The sequence below is a fragment of the Callorhinus ursinus genome, unplaced genomic scaffold (assembly GCF_003265705.2).
Source record: "Callorhinus ursinus isolate GAN/ISIS: 27379988/994484 unplaced genomic scaffold, GSC_fseal_2.0 scaffold71, whole genome shotgun sequence".
In the NCBI taxonomy this organism is placed as follows: Eukaryota; Metazoa; Chordata; class Mammalia; order Carnivora; family Otariidae; genus Callorhinus; species Callorhinus ursinus.
In genome coordinates, this window is record NW_027397133.1 from 1512798 (window position 1) to 1535504 (window position 22707).

The following is a 22707-nucleotide window of genomic DNA, read 5'->3' on the forward strand; positions in this document are numbered from 1 at the left end:
GCGCGTGCCCCGGCGTCGGACGTCTTAGCGCCGCTGCTTGACGCGCCTTCGGCCATGTTTGTGCGGGGCGAGGAGGAAGCGTTGGTTCTGTGTCCATCCTCGTTCGTACCCACCGCGTGCAAGATTAAGAGCATAGCGAACCCCTTCGGGGGCCCGACGGGGAAGACTGAATTACTGTCAGGACTGTGGAGTGACATATATTGAGAGAGGAGCAGTCGGCCGCCATCTTTGAGCGAGGCGCCTGTTCCGACTCTCGTCTCAATGGGAGGGTCAGGAGACCTGGTTGCTATGCAACGCATACGCAGCCCTAGTTTTCTCTGGAGAGATTAGGTTTCTAGTTAAATTTTTTTCTGGCGCGGGGGATGGGGGGAGGGTCGTGTGAAGGATCCAATCACATCCTCTGAAGTGGGTTACTAGGCAACGCTCGAGGTTGCCGTCCCCTCTGAGGGGAGTGCAGCTGTTCTTCCCCCTCAAGCCGAATTCCACCCCAAGTGACGGTTGCTAGGCAACACCTGATTGTTGTTTTCTGGGAGGGCGGCCAGAAACTGGCCTAGAACATAAATACATTCCAGGTGGATTAAAAATGTAAATGCAACAGATGAAACCTTAAAAATAGCTGAAGGACTAAAGAAACACGCTGTAGAATCCTGAAGCCTGGAAAAAGAGTTTATCATCACAGCAAAGCCAGAAAACGTAAAATATTGATCAATTTGTCCAAAAGACTCCGTTAACCGAGTTGGAAAACAAAATACGATAAACTGGGAAAGTCGTTTGTAACATATATGTTGACTGAAATTTACTACACAAATACATCTTACTCATCAATAAAATTTTAGGAAAATAGAAATATATATTTTTTAAGGGTAGGGAGGCTCTTCCTCCACACAAAACAATTTAAAATGGCAAGTAAACATCTGAAAACTGCTTATCTTCAATTAAAAAGCATTTTACCTTTGTCACGTTAATTAATATTGGAAAGAATAATGTCCATGAGGGCGGGAGAGTTTGGGCTCAGACACAGTCTAGAGGCGGTGGGAATAAGCACAACTTGTCCCAGTGCATTTTGGCAACGTACCTCAAGGTAAAAGGGTGCCTTCCTCTCACACACAGTTGTATCACCATTTTGTCACATTTACCTTATCCATCCTTTTTTTCTTTTATTTTCTTTGCTGAAGTCTTTTATTTTTAAAGATTTTATTTATTTATTTGACAGACTGAGACGCAACGAGAGAGGGAACACAAGCAGGGGGGAGTGGGAGAGGGAGAAGCAGGCTTCCTGCGGAGCAGGGAGCCCGATGCGGGGCTCGATCCCAGGACCCTGGGATCCTGACCCCAGCCGAAGGCAGACGCTTAACGACTGAGCCATCCAGGGGCCCCAACAAAATTATTTCTTGGTGTCATCTAACACTAAATCCACAATCAAATTTCCTCAATTCCCTCAAAATGGCTTTTTTCAATTGTTTTATTTGCATCAGAATCCAAAGACCAAACATATTTAGACATTATATCTCTTAAGTTTCTTTTGATCTAAAGCAGCTCCCATTTTTTTATGCCAGTGTAATTCAACTTTAATAAAATTATAAGGAAGGGGCGCTTGGGTGGCTCAGTTGGTTAGGTGTCTGCCTTCAGCTCAGGTCATGATCCCAGGGTCCTGGGATCAGTGCATCAACCTTCCGGCTCAGCGGGGAGCCTGCTTCTCCCTCTGCTGCTCCCCCTGCTTGTGCTCTCTTGCTCTCTCTGTCAAATAAATAAATAAAACCTTTAAAAAAATAATAAAATTATAAGGAAGATTAGGGGCGCCTGGGTGGCTTAGTCGTTAAGCGTCTGCCTTCGGCTAAGGTCATGATCCCAGGGTCCTGGAATCGAGCCCCCCGCTTCGGGCTCCCTGCTCCGTGGGAAGCCTGCTTCCCCCTCTCCCACTCCCCCTGCTTGTGTTCCCTCTCTGGCTGTGTCTCTCTCTGTCAAATAAATAAAATCTTTAAAAAAAATTATAAGGAAGATTAAATTGGAGAAAGGAAAAATGATCAACAGGTAAGAAGATTAAAATGCTTCCTAAAATTAAAAATCTGCCCTGCTAACTAAAGGAAACCTTTCTTTAGATAAGCTGAATGTATGATTGGTTGTATTAACTGATTTTTTTTTAAAGATTTTGTTTATTTATTTGAGAGAGAGAGAGGGCACAAGTCGGGGGAGAGGGACAAACGGAGAGGGGGAAGCAGATTTCCCGCTGAGCAGGGAGCCCTTCCAGGGCTGGATCCCAGGCTCCCAGGATCATGACTTGAGCTAAAGACAGATATTTACCTGACTCAGCCACCCAGGCGCCCCTAACTGATTTTTAATACATTTCCGTTAATGTATTACAAATGGTAAAAATGAATAATTGGATATTTTAGCCTGGACTTCAGCTTCTGGCATTATGATGGATTAGGTGTTATAATACTGTTTTTGCAACACTAATGGTTTCTTAAAAAATAGACCTCATGGGGTGCCAGGGTTGGCTCAATTGGTTGGGCGTCTGCCTTTGGCTCAGGTCATGGTCCCAGGGTCCTGAGATTGGGGGTCCTGCTCAGCTGGGAGCCTGCTTCTCCCTCTGCCTGCTCCTTCCCCTGCTTGTGCGCTCTCTCTCTCTCTCTGACAAATAAATATAATCTTTAAAAAAAAAGGTAGATCTCATAAAAGTTCTTCAAGAATCCCTCGCTACTCCCCCCCCCCAAAAAAAACAAAACAAAACAGAGAGCCAAAAATTCACAAAAAAGAGGACTTTGGAGTAGAACTGCCTGCACAGGGAAGGGGCTGCATTGACATCACCACGACCCTGAATGTAGCTGTGAATTGGAAAACGGAGCCTTTTTTTCCAGGTAAGCCAGGGCCTCCCAGGGCAGCTCCAGATTGGTAACACTCCTGAAAATCTGCAAAAGTAGAAGTAAATGCTCCTCACAGGACTCAGGTTAATACCAAGTAATGAGTTCAGAGTCAAAGACCACCAGCACAGAAGCAAGGACTGTAAGTTAGAGTCCACAGAAAGAACAATTAACAGATGTGCGATCCCCACTGCCAGGACTCCAAGTCCTGGAATGGTTGAGTTCGTAATGTACCATAATGTGCAACATGGTGAAAGAAACAAAGGACATTATCTAAGTTATCTCATGCTGTGTAACAAATTTGGCTCAGTTGGTTAAGCGACTGCCTTCGGCTCAGGTCATGATCCCAGGGTCCTGGGATCGAGCCCCGCATCGGGCTCCCTGCTCAGCGGGGAGGCTGCTTCTCCCTCTCCCATTCCCCCTGCTTGTGTTCCCTCTCTCTCTGTCTCTCTCTCTCTCTCTCTCTGTCAATTAAATAAATAAAATCTTTAAAAAAAAAAAAAAACAAATTCCATTGTCAAGAGTAAGTCACAGGTCTTGTGCACACACCATGAAAGAGAAAAGATACTGAGTAGCAGGAGGTAGAGATCACTGGGAATCATTTTAGAAGCAGCCTGCCACTAACACAATCACAAAGATCAGCCCATCGGCAAGAAAATATGGAGAAAGAATAAGTGGATTTGAGGAGAAATTTTATGTAATTGTTGAAAAAAAAAACACAACTCAATGGGTAATTTAAACAGCCAGCTAAAGAGAGAATTAGTGAACTGAAAGATCAATAAGAAATTACCCAGAGGGCGCCTGGGTGGCTCAGTTGGTTAAGCGACTGCCTTCAGCTCAGGTCATGATCCTGGAGTCCCGGGATCGAGTCCCACATCGGGCTCCCTGCTTGGCGGGGAGTCTGCTTCTCCCTCTGACCCTCCCCCCTCTCATGTACTCTCTCTCTCTCTCTCATTCTCACTCTCTCAAAATAAATAATAAATAAATCTTTAAAAAAAAAAGAAATTACCCAGAATATAATATTAGGAAATGAAAAATATTTTTAAAATTTGAAAACGGATATGGGGGCTAGAAAGAGAAGATCTAACAATTTTCTAATCTGAGTCAAAAATGGGGGAAAAAGAGAATACAGGACAACTTTTTTTTTTAAGATTTTATTTACTTATTTGAGAGAGAGAGCACGAGTAGGGAAAGGAGCAGAGGGAGGAGACTCCCCACTGAGCTTGGAGTCCAACATGGGCTCGATCCCATGACCCTGAGATCATGACCTGAGTTGGACACTTAACAGATTGAGCCACCCAGGCGCCCCAAGGAGAAGCAACATTTTAAGAGTCTATTGCTATATATTTTCTAGAATTGATTAGAAGTTAAAAACAAATGAAACAACTGGGGCTCCTGGCTGGCTTAGTCCCTAGAACATGCAACTCTTGATCTCAGGGTTCTGAGTTCAAGCCCCACGTTGCGCAGAGAGATTACTCAAAAAACAAAACAAACAAACAAACAAAAAAACAGTGCAAACAAAGCAAAGCACGAATCCTTGGATCCCAGAAGCACAGAATATAAAATTACATTTTAAAAAAACTGCTCACGGGGCGCCCAGGTGGATCAGTCGTTAAGCGTCTGCCTTCGGCTCAGGTCATGATCCCAGGGTCCTGGGATCGAGCCCCGCATCAGGCTCCCCGCTCGGCGGGAAACCTGCTTCTCCCTCCCCCACTCCCCCTGCTTGTGTTCCCTCTCTTGCTGTGTTTCTCTCTGTCAAATAAATAAATAAAATCTTAAAAAAAAAAGAAATATATATTTGCTCCTTGTCCCACTTCTTGGCCCAGAGTTCCTAAAACCCTTGTAATTTCCTGAGCATTAAGGGTGGTAGGAGCATTTTTTATTTTAATATATGGTCTCAGTATCCTATTGGTTCCTCACACAAGAGCTTCTAAGACCCTTGGGATCTCTGCAGTGAAAAGAGTGTCTTTTGGTAGGCTGATGAAATGACTAGTGGCTGGGGTCCCCTAGATAGCTTCAGAATGGCACTGATCACCAGAAGGACCAAGGCCTGATTCAAGGGTTGGAACTTTCAGCCCCACCCTCTGACCTCTGGGGAGAGGAGAAGCCCTGGGGATTGAGTTAATCAACAATGGCCAATGATTTAATCAACTATGCCTACCTAATGAAATCTGCATTAAAAAAACCTAAAAGACATGGGTTCAGAGGACTTCTGGGTTGGTGAATGCGTCCACGTGCTGGGGGAATAGCGCACCCCAATCTCCATAGAGACACAGGCTCTTGTACTCAGGACCCTTCTAGACCTCCCTCTAGGTATCTCTTCATCTGGCTATTCATTTTTATTCTTTATAATAGATTTTACAAGAAACCAGTAATACTGGGGTGCCTGGGTGGCTCAGTCGGTTAAGCGTCCGATTCTTGATCTCAGCTCAAGTCTTCATTTCCAGGGTTGTTAAGTCAAGCGCCATGTTGAGCTCCAAGCCCAGCATGAAACCTACTTAAAAGAAAAGAAAAGAAAAGAAAAGAAAAGAAAAGAAAAGAAAAGAAAAGAAAAGAAAAGAAAAGAAAAGAAACCAGTAATACTAAGTGCTGCCTTGGGCTCTGTGAGCCATTATAGCAAATTATGAAATCTGAGAAGGTGGAACCCCCAACTTGTAGCAAACTCAGACAGAAATATGGATATCCTGACGACCCACTACTTCTGATTGGTGTTTGAAGTGGGGACAGACTCCTGGGACTGAGCCCTTGACCTTCTCTGTGCTGCTTCCTGGTGGTTAGTGTCAGAATTGAATTGACTTGTAAGTTTTCTGTTGGTGTCCACAGAAACCCGGAGGATTGCTTGGTGTGGACAACTCCCACAATGGGTGTCAGAAGTGTAAGGAGAGAAACAGTTTTCCAGTAAGATGTACTTCAGAAAGGAGGCAAATTTAAAATTATCTCGAGGGGCGCCTGGGTGGCTCAGTTGGTTAAGCCACTGCCTTCGGCTCAGGTCATGATCCTGGAGTCCTGGGATCGAGTCCCACCTCGGGCTCCCTGCTCGGCTGGGAGTCTGCTTCTCCCTCTGACCCTCTTCCCTCTCGTGCTCTCTATCTCTCATTCTCTCTCTCTCAAATAAATAAATAAAATCTTTAAAAAAATTAAAAAAAATAAAATTATCTCGAAAGGATGGTCTGAGAGGCAGGAAGGAAATGGGAGGGCGAATGAAACACAAGCACTTATGTAGTTACAAACAAACATTGCCTGCATAAAATAAGAAAAATATCCAACGAAGGCATAAAAAAGTCACAGCTACAATGCTGATAACACTTAGTTGGTTAGTCTGGATGGAGTTTAACAGAGGTAAACTGCTATATGCCCTTTGTAGTATTTGAGAGAGCATTTAAGATCTTGTTTAACTTTTTGCTAAATTGTGTATGGTAAAATTTCAAGGGTAACCAATAAAAACAAAAGAGAATTAGAGTGTATACATTTGAAACCAGAAGACAGAGGGAAAAATGGATTGAGGAAATGAAAAAATAATCCAGGGAAAGATAAGAAAGGAGGAAAAAGCCTTAAAAAGGCAGGACGATAAGAAATATAAAAATAAGATGGTAGAAATAAATCCAAATATATCAGTAGTCATAATAAATATAAATGGACTAAAGAAAAATCCACAGAACTACAGGAAGAAATTGAGATTTTACTTCATTTTTAAAAAGATTTATTTATTTTAGAGAGAGAGAGCACGTGAGCAGGTGGGTGGGGCAGAGAGAGAGAGAGAGAGAGAGAGAGAGAGAGAATTCCAAGCAGGCTCCACGCTGAACCCAGAGCACAATTCAGGGCTCGATCCCACAACCCTGAGATCATGACCCGAGCTGAAATCAAGAGTTAGATGTCCAACTGACTGAGCCACCCAGGCATTCCTAACTCATTTTTAAAAAGTAATCTCTGCACCCAATGTGGGGCTCAGATTCATGACTCCAAGATCAAGAGTTGCAGGCTCCTCAGACTGAGTCAGCCAGGTGCCTCCCTACTCATTTGTTATTTTGTGTACATTTCTTCCTCTAAAAGTTTGATGCAATTTAGTGTGCGGATAAACATCCTAATATTATCAGCTTTTAGAAATCAAATCTAGAGAGGTGCCTGGATTGTTCAGTAAGTTAAGGGCTGTCTGACTCTGGATTTCGGCTCAGGTCATGATCTCTGGGTTGAGAGATGGAGCCCCTTGTTGGGCTGTGGGCTCAGTAGAGGGTCTGCTGGAGATTCTTCCCCTCTGCCCCTCCTGCTCATGCTGTCTCTCTAAAATAAATAAATAAATCTTAAAAAAAAAAAAAAGAAAGAAATCAAATCTAGAATGCAGGCAAAACCTGTTTGAAAGGAAACACGTTTCTTAACATTACTATATATTTCACAAATACATTTGGGTGAATGAAGGCCATATTCTCACAAAATAGAAAAGTTCTAGCTGATTAAATTCATAACTGAATGAAATTTTACTTTATCAGTTTAAACACACAGAGGAAGGAAACTAACGTACGTCAATACAGGATTGGCTAAATCGATTTTGTTACATCCATGATGTTGATTACAAAAAGACATTTTAAAAAAATAACATATATTTATTTGGTCTAATGAGAAAAAGTTTGAAGACAACATTAGCACCCGTGATCATATTTGTCAAAATGTGTGAATGTTCTGTGTTAAGCTGTCAAATTTTTATTTCGGGAAAGGGCTTGGGAAGTAGTTTCACGTTCAGCGTGCTGCAGTAACATGTATAAATTACAGAAATAACCTTTTTTTTAATGATTCTGGAAAATAAAGGATTTCATCTTTCTTTTTCTAATAACAAAAACAACCACCTCATTTGGTGGTTGCTAGGCAACATTGGCCGGACCAAACCATCCCGCGAGGGTGAAGGGGGGAGATGGTATTTCTCTCGGTTTTGCTCGGGATTCGTCATGCGGCCATCTTGGAGTGGGGCACTGCTCTCTGCAGCCTTAGACTGGAAATTAGACGGAATGTGGTTGCTAGGCAACGTCTCGGCACCGCCACCATCTTTGAGTGGGGCACAGCTGTTTATCAATTTAGAATGGAAAACATCCTAGCCTACCTGATGCTTGCTAGACAACGCCTTGGCGCGGTCACTACTTGCAAGCCGGGCTCTTCATTCTCTTCTTTAAATAAATGGAATCGAACCATGAGGGGGAAACTACGAAGCTTTACACGTACGATGGGCGCCATCCTTGTTAGGGGCAGGTGACTTCCGGTTGAGGCGGAAGAGAACCTAATGGGGTTTGGGGAGGTGCTGGAAGAGAGACTGAGGGTGGGTTTGAGTTGGATGAAGAAGGCGGGAAATCTCCTTCTCTTCCAATCAGCTCCCCATCTCTCCCTCTGGCGGCTTCGGACGGCCGCCCGGCCGCCCGACTTAGTGTGACTACGGGCATACTCCAAGGTGGTCACTGACCGCCCCCACGAGGGGACTGGAGGGGTTCCAGATGGGCGAGGAGGGGACAAAGGGCACCGTACATCTGCTTTGCCTTGCGGCCTCCAGCGGAGTCCCCTTATTCTGCAGAAGCAGCCGCGGCGGCGCCCCCGCCCGCCAGCAGGTGGGGCCCTGGACCCCTGGATCTTCAAAATAGAAATGGGCTAGGCCCTTGGACTCTGGGTCGTCAAGGGAGTAGGGTCTGGAGAAGTTTCAGAGTTGAGTTTAGAGGGCCAAGGGTGCAATGACTGGACTAATAATCCTGGTTCCCAGAGGAGGAGGGGCCAGGGGATATAGAAAGAGGAGGGCGCTGGGGCCCTGGACATTTGGGTTCCAAGGTGGAGGGGACTGGGGGCTCCTGTCTAATGTTCCCAACTTTTCCCCAGCTCCCGTTCTCTGTCATCGGTTCCCTCAATGGAGTGCACATGTTTGGGCAGAATCTCGAGGTGCAGCTGCGCTCTGCAAGGACGGAGGATACGACCGTGGTGTGGAAAAGCTTCCATGACAGGTCTCCAAGCTATAGCTTTTGGGGCAGGGCCAGGGCCAGGGTGACGGCCCCCGTTGAAGATGACCCTGAGGCCTACCGGCTCTCCACGGCCAGCTGTTTACTTGGCTGTGGAATCCTCGACAAGCCAGTTACCCTCTCCGATCCCTACGTTTCTCCGTATGAGAAGCAGGTTATGCTGGCTGGCCAAAGATGTAGCTGGCGTCCAGGATCAAGGGCAGACTCTCCTCTCCTCACGGCCCTGTTTCCCTGGCCTGGACTCATTCTTCCTTCTCACCTTCCTTTCTCACAGCATCACCCTCATTGTTCTGTCATCTGAGGAGGGCACCTCGGAGCTGAGGCTGGAGAGACTACTCCAGATGGTGTTTGGCGCCATGGTGAGACTCCCCAGCCCTCTTCCCCAAACCCAGAAATCTGAGCTCTCAGCATCCTTCTCCCTCACACCAGGAGTCCAGATCCACACCCAACCCCGGCTCTCTTACTTGGTTCTTCTAGGTTCTTCTTGTAGGACTCGAAGAACTGACCAATATCCGCAACGTAGAGAGACTGAAGAAGGAGTTGAGGGTGAGGCTGCAGGACGTGAGCGTGGAAGTTAGGCTCCCAGGTCACTGATATTCGGAAACTACAGTTCCCAGGAGCCCCTGGGGCAGCCTGGTCACTGACCCTAGAGCCAGGCCCAGCTGGGCTAGTTTTCTGAAGGGGAGGCAGCAGATCTGGGGCCCACTTGGGTCCTAAGCTCCTCCCTCCTCCCCCTGCTAGGCCAGTTACCGCCTCATTGACAGTTTCCTGGGGGACTCTGAGCTCATCGGGGACCTGACCCAGTGTGTGGACTGCGTGGTTCCTCCCGAGGGGTCTCTCCTGCAGGTACTGAGAATGCATTGGGAACCCTTAAACCTGTCGCTGGCCCTGGCTCAGCCCTCATCCTCTCACCCCTGGATTGTTGCCTCGACCTTTTCTCCTCCTTTGGGCTTCCATTCCAACCCCCACTTGGCCCCAGAAGGGTCTTTCTACCCCGAGAACTGACCCCCACCCCTCTCCAGCTCACAGCCCTCCCATGGCTTCCCGTCCCCCCAGCCTGGGGTTTGAGGACCTGTGGAATCTGAAGCCCACCAACATGCTCACCCTGACCTCTGCTAACTCCACAGTCCACCTTCACCCGGCTGCCTCAGGGGTCCCCGGAACCCCAACAACTTCCCAACTTCCTTGCTTGGCACATGCTGTTCCTTTTGCTGGTGAATTTCCATCTATCTTTCCTTAAATACTGCTCTTGTTGATTCTCCTGGCGTGGCCACCTCTCATGACGTGACTAGGAGCAGGTGACTTGACCTCTCCCAGCTGGAGTAGGTGGTTGATTGCGCCTACTTGACACACAGTAGGATTCAATAAGCCGCAGCTGCGGCTGTTGTGATCATGAGCTTCAGTAACACGTGTCAGGCTAGGGAGCGGCCACCCTCCCTGTTTAACTTTACAGTGTGACTCGGGGATGGCACCTGCCTGTGAAGGTGAAGGCCCGGGGAGGGTGAGGCACGTGAGCATGCCACTAGGCAAACTTGGAATCGTACGCCCGTCTCTTCACACTCCTCGCCCACCTGGGAAGTCACTGCCAACCCCTGCTCATGTCTCCTGACCCAGGAAGCCCTCTCTGGGTTCGCCGAAGCGGCGGGCACGGCCTTTGGCAGCCTGGTCGTGTCGGGCCGGGTGGTGGCGGCAACAGAGAGCTGGTGGCGGCTGGGGACGCCGGAGGCCGTGCTGCTCCCCTGGCTGGTGGGGTCCCTGCCGCCTCAGGCCGCTCGAGACTACCCGGTGTACCTGCCGCACGGGAGTCCCACGGTGAGTTGGAGGGGCGTCGGGGCGCCTGGGACAGGTGGGAGCCGAGGGCCTAGAGGCCGGGACGCGAGGAGGCGGGGCTTCGGTGGGAAGGGGCGGAGCTCCGGCCAGCCCATGCTGCGCCCCCCTTCAGGTCCCGCACCGGCTTCTGACCCTGACGCTGCTGCCGGGCTTGGAGCTGTGTCTGCTCTGCGGGCCGCGCCCTCCCCTCAGCCAGCTGGATCCACAGGTGAATCCGGCCCATGTCCCCGCTTTTCCCCTGTGACACCCTCTGCCCGCCAGCCGCGGCCCTTCTCACACCACCCCGCCCTGCCGGCGTTCTCCACTCTTGGCCCGCCCCTCGTCAGCCCCGTCCCTCCACCAGGGCCCGCCCCCCGCGGACTGCGTTCCAATCACCTTCCCGCCAGCCCGGTCCCTCTACCGCTCTCATTCCATCCTTCCAGGCTTCTCCCTTTTCTTGGTCCCCTCGGTCTCCCGCCCTCGTGGGCCCCTCCTCTCCTCCCTGGCCACGCCCCCTTCCCTGGTACCCGCCCCTGACCTCGCCCACCGGCCTCGCCTCAGCTTTTGGACCGCTGGTGGCAGCCAGTGCTAGACCCGCTGCGGGCCTGCGTGCCGCTGGGACCCCGAGCGCTGCCCGCTGGCTTCCCCCTGCACATGGACATCCTCGGGTAGGGCTTGGACGGGGGTGTGGGTTGGGGGTCCTCATCCCCTCTGCCCTGGCCATGACAGCCCCCTTCTCACAGGCTGCTGCTTCTCCACCTGGAACTGAAACGTTGCCTCTTCACGGTGGAGCCCTCTGCGGATCAAGGTGACTGAGAGGAGGGTGAGGCCGGGAGGAGCTTGGGCCCAGGAAGGGCTCTCTGTCAACCTCTCTTCCCCCCCCCCCACCAGAGCCTTCTCCTGAGCACCGTCGGCGCCTCCTGCGCGCCTTCTACACCTTGGTCACCGCCTCACACTTCCCACCAGGTGTGCCCCCTTTGCGCACTCTAGGACACTGAGTCTCCGCTCACACAAGGGAGGACGGGGGCATCCACACTGATGGGGGTTGTTCCACAGAGCCTAGATGAGGAAGGAAAAGTTGAGGCCCTAAGGAGACAAAGGAGGGCCAGAGGACTAGCCCCTCCTAGCTGCGTGACTCCACCTCCCCCATGTAAAGTGGGGTTCCAAGGGCTGTGCCTGGAGTACCTGGTCAGCATACCTGCGTGTCTGTGATCTGTGTTGCTAAGCGGACTGTCCAGGGCTGCAAAGAGCATCCCCAGGAGGGGGGGGGGGGATGGAGGCTGGCTGGGAAGAAGGGGGAGAAGGTCCATGTCCTCCTTCAGGCAACTGACAGCCAGCTGGAGCCATGAGGCCCTTGCCCGTCAAGGAGTCAGACTTAGGCCCGGGGTGTGGTGTTGCTCCTGCAGGTTGGCATTCTAGTTGTCTGGGCCCCACTGGTCACCTTGGCCCTTCCTGTCCTTCCTCCAGAGCCGGGGTCACCAGAGGAGAAGGTGGAGGATGCGGCCCAGAGGAGCCAGGTGCCGAGAGCCTGCTACCTGGTGTCCGGGCCCGAGGAGCCAGGCACAGGATGGCGGCTGGTGGCTCTGCAGTCGGGGCCCCGGCGGCTGCTACTGCTGTCCGCCCAGAGTCCCACCCACGCGCTGCGGGGCTTGGCCACCCACACTCTGCATGCCCTCACCCCACTCCTCTGACCCCTGGCCGTGAGCCGGTCCCACACACACAGCTCTTAGCGTCTCTCTGTTTATTCGCTCACAATAATACACAGCCCCTGGATGGGGAGGGGGCAGGGGGGGCTACGGGGGGGGGGGGGGGGGGGGGAGGAGGCGCCCACTTCCCTGGCCCCTCTCCCCTCTGTGCTTAAGGGGGAAAGGGAGGGAGGGGGCTCCCCCTTACCCCCCAGAATGTAAACAGCAGCAGATGAACAAAAATAAAAATACAAAAGGCCGGAGGAAGGTTCCAGGCGTCCCCCCACCCCTGGGGTCTTCCCTGTCACCAGTGGAGGTCCCCTCGCTGCCCCATCCACCAAAGCTGCCTCAGTCCTAGGGGCTGCCCGGCGCCGGCCACATCCCCGGGGGGCAGAGTCCAGGGCTCAGAACTGCTGGGCCAGCAGCTCACACAGGTGACGGGAGACGGGTTCCTTGCTGGTGCGCAGGGTCAGCCGGTACATCTGGGAGGGGGACATGGCGGTGCAGACTCAGGGAGGAGGCAGAGCGGACAGAGAGCCCGGGAGAGGATGATACAGGGAGATAAAGGAGAAAAAGGGAGAAAGGGATCAGAAAGGTGATGGAGGGGACAAGAGGCAGGAATAAAAACAACACAGGAGGGAAAGGGTGAAGGGTAAAAGTGAGACCCACCCAGAAGGGTGGCAAGGATGTGGCGAGGAAGACAGTAGACAGAGAACACGGGGACAAAGAGCAGAAGGGCAGGATTAAAAAGGAACACACTGAGGCAGGGGGTAACCTGTCAGTCTCAGGGGCGCCTCCCAGACCACCACTCACCTGAGCCTGGGCGTTGGGCTCCAGCCGGAGCAGACAGCCCACCTGCAGGGCTTTAGTCTGGATGATTCCAGCCCCCACAAAGTTCTCAGGGTTGGGGTCCACATTGTCCAGGAGAGCAGAGCCAAACCCCAGGAGCTGGGGAAGAAGGGCAGCCGTCAGAGGGTGCCAGATCTGGGAGCCACCGGGCAGTAGCAAACCGGGGTTCCCCCGAAACCCTTGCGGTTCCCCTTTTACAGATGGGAAAGCAGAGGCACGGAACAATGGGTACCGCTCCCCAAACCCCAGTTAGGGATAGGTCGGCCTGGGCTGGGAGTCCAGGGGCCCCTCTCCTGTCTCACCCAGTGGTCACTCACTTTTGCCTTAGTGACTTCTGCATCCATGGGGTGGTTGGCTTTGAAGATTTTCTGCGCCTCCTGTTGGGGGCTGGAGGTGGGGAAAGGTTCGGGTCAGGTGCTTGGAGGGCCCCGCGCCACCACCCCCCCCCCAAGCGCAGCTGCGGCTCAGCCCCCCTCGCTGCTCACAGGCTCAGCTGCTTCCAACGCTGGAAGAAATCCTGGGCCGCCATCTCCGTGGGCTGGAAGAACTTGTTGATGGTCACCGGGAGCTTCAGGGTGAGGGACTGGGGGGCGCCCCCGTACCTGGCATGGGGGCGGGAGCAAGGAGGCTCCATCAGAGCCCGGCCCCCATTTAGGAGACCGCGGCCGCTGGGCAGGGCCCCGCCCGACTCACCGGAAGCGCACGGACAGGAGCGGGGGCGTCAGGAAGTCCCGCAGACACTCGATGTTGAGCACCTGCTGCACCTGCGCCCCGCCGTCCACCTGTGCGGCCACGCGCTTGGTCTGCACTGCTAGCTGTAGCCGCCGGGGGTCAAGGAAGCCAGAACGAGGCGGCGCCCCCGCTACCCCCCGCCGCGGTTGTGGCCATGAACCCCCTGGCTGGTTCCGAACCCCAGCCTGCAGGCCACTGAGGAGCCGGGCCTGCCATCCCGGGCGCATCCTGCAAGGCCCAAACTTCAAAGCCCTTCTTAAGTGAGACCTCCGGCCACCCCCCCCCGGGTGCCTACTCTGGCCTTTCATGGTGGGCTCAGGGACCTCCATTATGGCACATGTCGCACCATATTAGGGCAGAAGCCCTTCCGGGGCTGGGATGGCTGACTCGAGTTTGAATCCTGGATCTTACCACCTCGGGGACTCTGGGCAAGCTACTTTACCTCTTAGCCTCAGCTGCAAAATGGACACAGTGTCCTCAGCATTCAGTGAAATAATTCAGCACGCTCACTTGTCCGTGTGTCTGGCACATGGTCAGGGCACCAAAAATGGCGGCAGCGTTACCACATCTACCTTCAAGTTGGCAAGGATGGGGTCTTAGGCATCTCCCGCCCCTGTCCCCCACCCATGCCCAGCACAGAGCTGAGCCCGCCTAGGGTTCTGCAGATGTTGATGAAGGCTGGCTGAAGGAGGCCGAGAACTGAAAAGGTCCTCAAAGCTTTGGGGCCTAGCCCCTATCATTTTGTGGGCGTGAAATGACAGGGAAAGGAGAACTGACACCTTCCTCTATGCCAGCCACCCTTCCAGAGTTTTCCAACTACACTGACCTTCACAACAATGCTATAAGAGGGAAGAGGGTCTACACTTCAGACAGGGAACAGGAAGGCTCAGAGAGGCCAAGTGACTGGCTCAGATCACACAGAAGGCCCTGCTCAGCATCCAGACCTGCAGGCCTGGCTCTTGAATGCAGAAGGCACTGGAATCGTGGGTGTGAAGCCCAGTGGGAGGGCAAGGTCAGGGCACGGAAGAGGCCTGACAGGGACAAACTGAGGCACACCTATCCCATCACCTCACTGTCCTCAGGCTGTCCTGGGGAGAAGAGGCCCACCCCTGTCTCACAGACGACACTGTATCTCAAACAAGTAACGCAGGTTCTCAAGAAGACTGAACAGGGGTCTGGACCTGGGTCCATCTGCATCCCAGTGGCCAGGAAGGCAGACCGGGAGGGTCAGGGCTCGGGCGAGGGGGCTGGGCCAGGCCGGGAGGATATGAGTCTGGAGGTCTCCAGGGTGGACGACAGTGGGTGAGAAGTTCTGGAACTGCACGGACGTCTTGTTGCCATAGAAGAGATACATGCGGCCTGCAGAGGGTGGGGAAGGGCAGGGCTCCGTCTGACTTCCTTCAACCTCCTCTCCAGATGCCACCCAAACCCAGGTGTCCCCGAAACCCTATCCCCACACCACCCCCCTCTGGACGCACCCAAGTTCTGCCGGAACTCCGACTTGACTCCAATCTGCAACAGCTGGTTCTCAAACAGGACCCCATTATTCTTGCACACGAACCTGGGTGGGGGCGGCAGGGAGCTCAGGATGCCCGGGGTGCCTGTCTGGGCCCGTCTCGGTGCTCGCCACCTGTCCCCATTCCCTCCCTGATCTTTCCCATGACTCACTTATTCAGCAGCTCATCGGCTTCTGGGATGGGCGGCCCGATGTCCTCAGGACCTGGGCTGCAGTGGGGAAAGCAGTGAGATGGGAAGAAGTTGGGGGGCTAGAGAAGACCCAAGCTAAAGGTGGAAGACAGTAACCCCTCAAAGGACAGAACCCCAGAATCCACAGACCCAGATTCCCACAAAGAACCCCAGAATCAGACTGGCGACTGCCTGTAATGGGAACAGGACCCTGGTGTGTGCCACCACCCCTGCCCCATGTCAGAGGGGCCCCGACTTTCACTCCCCTCCAAATCTTTGCCTCTGCAGCTCGTCAAGAACCCCTTGATAAGAGCTTGAAGTCCCCTAACCCTCCCTGGGGACACAGATCTGCCCCCCCCAACCCTGAGGCCACCCCTTACTCAGCAGCTGGAGCTGGGTCAGCCAGCAAAGCCATGGGGCTCTCAGGGGCAGGCGGCTCCAGCTCGCTGGGCCATCCAATCCCAGAGCAGACAAGAGAAGACAGGCGTGGCAGGCAGCCAATCCCAGAGAGGCAGCAGAGGGCGGGGGGGGGGGGGGGGGGAGAGAAAGAGGGAGGAGGGAAAGAGAGAAGGAAAAGCAGGCTGAGACATGGCGATGGGGGAAGGACAACACAGGGTGGCCAGGGTCAGCCAAGAGTCCAGAGTGGCCAGAGGGAGAGAGGAGGCCAGGGGAAGTGGCAGCCACGGCGACAGAGGCACAGGGACAGGGAGGGAGGAGGGGGCTGTGAGGGGGCAGATGGAAAAGGGTCAGCCCAGGGGCCCGGGCCGGCGGTACCTGAGGAAGGCCTCCTCGGGGGTGGGCCCCAGGCTGGGCTGCGCAGCCGGGCCGTCGGAGAAGACATCCACCAGGAGGTTCCCTGCACCCGAGGTCGCTGGGGGCGCGGCTGGGGGAGGGGCTGCCCGCAGCCCCAGGAGGTCGGCAGAGGGCGAGGGCGTCGACTGCAGGGAGGTGCAGGGGGAGGTGAGAAGGGGCAGCACCCAGCAGCCCCAGCCCCGATGGCCCAGCCCCTGGGACTCACCACAGTGCTAGGGGTGGGCTCCACGCCCCCATTGATGTCATTGCTGCTGGGGTCCCTCCGGCCATCATCCAGGGCGCTGCCGGCCCCGGGCCCCTTCTTGCGCTTCAGCTTGGCCAGGATGGACGACTCTCGCTCCGGGAAGGGCGGCATCTCCTCCAGCACTGTGGCCTGTGGGGTCAGAGGGCGAGAGCAGGTCGGGGGCAGCTTGGTGGCAGGGGAGAGGGTGGCCAAGGTGCAGGGGTGGAGGAGGGGCACGCGGGGGCCGCAGCGCTGACCAGGACATCCGTGCTGGCCACTGAGCTGAGCGTGAGGTACTCGACGGCGCGCTGCTGCAGCTCCACGTCAGCGTTGCGCAGCTGGGAGCCGGCCCGCAGCACGCCCTGGATGGTGGCCTTGGTCTCCGGGAAGAGGTTGATGAACTTGATGTAGGTGGACAGCAGCAGGGCCCGGGTGGCCACGCTGCACAGGTGGAACTTGGAGTGCAGCAGAGAGAACTGCACCGGGGGGCTGGGGAGGGCGGGGGGCATCAGCATGTGGCTCCCCTGCCTCCTCCCGGGAGTGCCACCCCGGCAGAGGCCACCCAGGGCGGTGGCCGTTGCAATGCTCTGTCCTAGGAGCTCCTGGAGGCTCCTGGGAGCTGCGTTGTCTTGCAACAACTGGATGGTTGTGTGAGGGGCTGAGAGGATCCCCGGGGGGCCCCGTCACCACCAGCCCCGCACCCTTCAGAAGTGCATGTGTTTACCGCCTCACCTGGAGCGGGGGTCCCCAGCAATCAGATTCCCAAACTCCCCGAGGATGTAGCCGCCGACCTTCACCATGTTCTCATGGCAGGCGGGGGCCTGGAGCGCCTGGAGGCAGGGACAGGGCGGGTGAGGGCAGCAGGGAGCGGTGCGCCCTGACTTAGGATTGCTCAGGGGTGCCAGGTGCAGGGCTAAGCCTGTGACGCCCATTAACCTGTGGAACTCTCATGAACGCTATGATGTGGGTGGAATAATAGGTGGGGAAACTCAGGCACGGACCAGTCAAGTGACTGGCCTCTGCTCACACAGGTGGTAAAATTGGCGGCACGAGGCCCCCTTTCCTGGGGCAGAAGGAGTGGGAAACCACCGGGACAGGCAGATCAGTGACTACGCACTGGATGGCCCACACCCACGGCCTGCTGACCCTCACGCTGGCCTGTGAGGACCCGGCCCCCGGGTCCCTTGGTGGCCCAGGGAGGCCAAGGCACTGCTCTGAGGAGGAGGGAGCAGGACGGTGGCCACAGTGGGCTGGCCCCACAGCCCCAGCTGTCCTGGCTCTGCCTCATTGTCCCACTGTGGGGGTGAAGTGGGGGTGCTGACCTCAAAGACGGTCTTGGCAGCGTAGCCCTGGACGTCATCACGGTTGGTGACGATCTGCAGCACACGGTACCACACCTCCTCGCTCACGTAGTCGCCCGCAATGCGGATGAGGTTGAGGATGGTGTCCACGTACCAGCTATAGTCTACTGCGTACTTCTCGGCCAGGATGGCCACCTTCAGAACCTGCCAGCCGGGGAGGGAGGACAGTCAAACTGAAATAACCAGATCTGGGCTCACCACCGTCCCCATCTGGAGACCCCACGAGGCTCGGCCCCCAGCCCCTCCTCCCTCAGACCCAGAAGTCCAGGTGCTCAGCTCCTCCCGGAACTTACAATCTCTTCACGGATGGCATAGTCAGCCGTCTCCAGGTACCGAAGCATTTCTGACACGATCTGCTTGGCGTTGCTCCGATCACACATGGCATAGAGGAGGTCAGCAGCCCGCTGTCGTACACTGACGTCCCGCTCCGTCTGAGGGAGGAGAGCAGATGCAGTATGTCCTAGGCTCTGCAATGGCCTCTGAGCCCTGCACCTCTCTGAGGGAGCAGAGACACAGGCCAGCGTACAGCGCCTGGCCTGGGGCAGGCTCCAACGTGGCATACCTTGAGGGCGTTGATGACAGTGTCGATGTGGGTCTTGACCGCCTCGTGGGAGAACTCGGAGCTGGCCAGCGTGCACATGCTCTCCAGGGCCAGGTAGCGCAGGTTGGTCTCCCGGTGCTGCAGGAACTGGCCCAGCTGGTTACAGGCCCGCACCAGGAGGTTGGGCTCACTGCCAACAAGCAGCAGAAACGGGGGGACGTGAGAAGGTGGAGGACGTGGGCCCAGCTGACCCATCCCACACCACCTTCACGACCTGGGTCTTAACTCTTGCCCTCCATTCCCGTCACGACCATTCCTGGCCACCCAGACATCTGGGCCGCTGGGCCCAAGTGAAGAGAGTCGGGAATTCTGCTTTTTCCAGGAGGGGTCCAGCACCACTCTGGGGAGGTAACAGTTCACAGCTTCATTGTCCTCCTATCTCGCAGTCACGATTCCCAGCACTATTCTCCTAGGATGCAGGAGTCCAGGTCCCCAGGCCCCAGCGCCCCCCCAAGGCAGGCACCTGTCGTAGTGGATGATGAGGCTGATGGTCTCGAAGAGGATGGCATTCTTGGCGTTGGAGTGCTGGACCTTCTTGGACTTGGGGGGCTCCTGGGCCTTGTTGAGCACGGTCTCCAGACACTCCACCAGCCGCCCCTTCACGGCAGCATCCTCTGGGGAAATGGAGGGCATGTTCCAGGATAAGCTCTCTGTCAGCCCTGCCCATGTGCGGGGCAAGGGGCCACCCCAGGGCTCTCATCTTCCACAGGAAGTGTGGGCCCTGCAGCTGTGGGCTGGGGTCTCTGATCCTTCAAGCTCATCCTCGGTCTCTCGGGGACCGGGGGAGGTGGCAGCAGGCCAAGAGAAGAGAACACTCCAGACCTCGGCTCTTGTCCTGCTCAGTGCTGACTCCCACCTGTGAGCCTCAGTTTCCCCTTCTGCAGCACTGATACCCTTTAGGTGTCTTACAGAGCAAAGAAACCTTCCCCAGAGACGCTGTGAAACCTGGGTCTCCCCAAGGAGCAGTCTGAGCACCTGAGACAGATACGCGCCAACCAGGGGCTCACACCAACACCAATAACTGCCATTCCGTGGGGTGCGAGGTAACAACATGTGCCTAGAAAGGCTGTCAAGTGTTCTAGAGGAAAATGTCACACCCGGATGTATCAGGCGGCTCTCGGGGTAGAGGGATAAACTACAGGACACAAGGCAGCTCTGAGCCAAATCCAGAATACGGGACACGCTTGTAACGCCAAACTGTTCCAGTTTCTTCAAAAACAGGTAGTGGGGTGGGGGGTTGGGAGGACTATTCCAGACCCCCCAAAAGGGACAAAGACATAATGAAATCTAAGTCGTGGCCCTCAATTGTACTGTATTTTGTTTAAGCCATAAAAATAAAGCTGTGGACAGTGAGCGGGGTGTGGACGGTGCCTGGACAGCAGATGACACTGTCATCTTGACTCTTCTCAGGTGTGACAAGGGCACTATGGTTTTGTGCAGTATTCTTGCGTCTCATGAAATGTGTGTGGGTGTATTTTAGGTGGGCGGAGCATTATGATGTCTGCAACTTATGTCAAGTAAGTGAGCAAGTAAGTGTGTGTCTGAGACAGCAAGCCAACTGGGGTGCCAAGAGCAGCACTCATGGTCTCCGCGGGGTCTCAGGGGCCTTGTGTGTTCATGACACTGTTCTTGCAAGTGATCTGTTTGAAATTTTTCATAATAAAAAGGTGGGGTGAGGGGCGCCTGGGTGGCTCAGTCGTTAAGCGTCTGCCTTCGGCTCGGGTCATGGTCCCAGGGTCCTGGGATCGAGCCCCGCATCGGGCTCCCTGCTCGGCGGGAAGCCTGCTTCTCCCTCTCCCACTCCCCCTGCTTGTGTTCCCTCTCTCACTGTCCCTCTCTCTCTCTGTCAAAATAAATAAATAAAATCTTTAAAAAACAAAAAGGTGGGGTGAAAGCCAATGGCACAGAATAAAGGGGCAATTCTTCCAGATTAAGACAGAGCTTTATGAGAAATAATTAAATTCGACACTTGTATCTTTCTTTTTCTTCTTCTTTTTTCTTTAATTTTTAAGTAATCTCTGTGCCCAATGTGGGGATCAAACCCATGACCCTGAGATCAAGAGATGGGTGCTCCACTGACTGAGCCAGCCAAGCCTCCCTCAATACTTGTATCTTGAGGGGTGCCTGGATGGCTCAGTTGGTTAGGCGTTTGCCTCTTGATTTCAGCTCAGGTCATGGTCTCGGGGTCATGATATCGAGCCCTGCATTGGGGTCCGCACTCAGCAGGGAGTCGGCTTCTCTCTCTCTCTCTCTCTCTCCTTCTGCCCCTCCCCCTGCTCCCTCTAAAATAAGCAAATAAATCTTTAAAAAAAAAAACATTAAAAAAATACTTGTATCTTGATTGGATCCCAGTCTGAACAGCCTGTGAGTATTTCAGGGCTAATTAGGAAAATCCACAGTGGATCTTTGAGACCACTGGGGAGCTGTTGTGAGCTTCAAGCATGACCACAGAATTGCTGCTGTGAATAAAAGCGCCCATAGTTTTTAGAAATGTGCAACAAGGTATTCAAAGATGAAAACATCATGATGTCTCTAACTCATTTTTAAATACTTCAGAAAAAAAGCAAACTGAGAGCATGCATGCACAGCAAAATGTGAAGTCTGGATGATGGGTGCGCTCTACTTGTCTGGGCGTTAGAGAATTTTTCATCATACAGCATCGGAAAAATTTCTCGTAGATAAATCGGAGGTGGCCTCGCTGGGCCAGCACTGTTTGCTCGGGGCCACAGCTATAATTCCTGACGCAGAGGCTGAGAGTAGGCGAGGTGCCTGCTCTGGGCACAACCCAAAATGATGAGGCGGGACTCCTGGGATGGAGGTGAGCTTAGAGATGTGCCTGAGCTCCTCCCTACAGGATAAGAAAGAGGCCCAGAAGGGGAACAAGGCTTTCCCAAGGCCACGAGACAAAATTCACCGCTGGCTTTCACAGGCTGGGAAGGGCCTCTGGTGTCACTTCCATTATACAGTCCATTAGTGTGTGCACGTGCACACACACTGGCACACGTGCACACACAGACGTGCACACGCAGTCATGCGTTCACAGATATGCACGTGTGCACACACACACACTCATGCACAGGTGCCTGTGAACACTCAGGGCCACACCTCAGTCCCTGACCACAGCAGGTGCTCGGTACCCTGGCTGAACTTGAGGGGAGCTGGTTTATCAATCACCTACTGTGCGCTGAGCACCTCAGCACGGGGTCCCTCCAAACTGCTCTGTGAGGTCAGACGGCTGAGGAAATGGGAGCTCAGGGGGAGCCCGGGCCTATGGGGTAGAGGGAGGGACTTGGAGCCAGATGCTGGCATCAGGCTCCATCTCTTAGTCGCTGCCTGGGCCTGGAAACGTGACGTCTCATCTCCAAGCCTCAGGCTCCCTGTCTGCATATTACAGGGATGGCTCCCCCTCACTAGCCCTGGCGGGAGGGCACAGACACCCCCGGTGTGTTACCTGCCTCACGCTAGGCTCATCATCCCCACGAATGGCTGTGACCTTGAGCAATAAGGTCATGAAAATCTCGCACAGAGCTATGCTCATTCAAACAGCACAGCCTGGAATCATCCCTTGATCTGCTGGGGATCTCGGGGACCCTGGGCAAGGACCTCCCCTCCCCCAGCCTTGGTTTTGTCGTCTGTAAGGCAGGTGTGACAAAAGCCCCTATGTTACAGGGCTGGAGCAAACACAAGCGTGGCTTCACAGGGACCCTGGCCCACAGCAGATCCATGAAGCACGATGATCTGTCTGATTGTTTGCACTGCCCCCCAACACCTACAGCCTCACAGAAACCCTGACAGGCCCCAGGCCCCGGGCCGGGTGGGCTCGGCGGTACCTGGCGGTGGGTAGCACTGTAACAGTCGCAAGAGTTTCACCGAGAGCCAGGGCGCCGGGACGAAGTAGTAGGTGTAGTCCTGGAGGTCGGTGGAGGCCGAGGAGACGATCTGGGGGCGGAAGAGGGGGTGAGGCATGGACAGGGAAGGGCACGGGGCAGGGGCAGGGCAGAGCCACACTGTATTCCGAAAGGCGTGCAGGAATCTGAGGCCCGGGGAGGGGAGTGAGGAGGCCTGGAGCACACAGCGAGCGACCTAAGCCAGGGCTCCCGACT

General features: G+C 54.2%; 2 protein-coding genes across 5 annotated transcripts in view; one reads left to right on the plus strand and one right to left on the minus strand.

Moving 5' to 3' along the window:
- Positions 1–8105: 8105 nt before the first annotated feature.
- On the plus strand, positions 8106–12598 carry FUZ (fuzzy planar cell polarity protein). 2 transcript variants are annotated; one of them, XM_025849662.2, is made up of 11 exons: positions 8107–8446; positions 8709–8830; positions 9120–9204; positions 9323–9391; positions 9587–9691; positions 10460–10657; positions 10788–10883; positions 11216–11322; positions 11398–11462; positions 11546–11620; positions 12122–12598. In XM_025849662.2, exons 1-11 carry the CDS (start codon positions 8336–8338, stop codon positions 12343–12345), a joined length of 1257 nt encoding a protein of 418 aa, XP_025705447.1. In that variant the 5' UTR covers positions 8107–8335; the 3' UTR covers positions 12346–12598. The 2 variants fall into 2 exon arrangements, with proteins under 2 accessions (XP_073742795.1, XP_025705447.1); XM_073886694.1 differs by lacking the exon at positions 9587–9691 and having other exon boundaries at positions 8106–8446.
- Positions 12599–12610: 12 nt separating this feature from the next.
- AP2A1 (adaptor related protein complex 2 subunit alpha 1) overlaps positions 12611–22707 on the minus strand; it is a 30111-nt gene continuing 20014 nt past the window's right edge. Inside the window, exons 7-24 of one of the 3 annotated variants that reach the window (XM_073886692.1) lie at positions 22435–22543; positions 19068–19218; positions 18566–18734; positions 18297–18434; positions 17965–18147; positions 17375–17472; positions 16900–17131; positions 16625–16792; positions 16381–16544; positions 15987–16052; positions 15589–15645; positions 15399–15481; positions 15179–15279; positions 13882–14003; positions 13674–13790; positions 13506–13575; positions 13153–13287; positions 12611–12821 (exon numbers count right to left, since the gene is read on the minus strand). In XM_073886692.1, coding sequence (XP_073742793.1) covers positions 12744–12821; positions 13153–13287; positions 13506–13575; positions 13674–13790; positions 13882–14003; positions 15179–15279; positions 15399–15481; positions 15589–15645; positions 15987–16052; positions 16381–16544; positions 16625–16792; positions 16900–17131; positions 17375–17472; positions 17965–18147; positions 18297–18434; positions 18566–18734; positions 19068–19218; positions 22435–22543 — 2241 coding nt within the window. In that variant the 3' untranslated portion in view covers positions 12611–12743. The other 2 variants (XM_073886693.1, XM_025849660.2) reach the window with 2 other exon arrangements.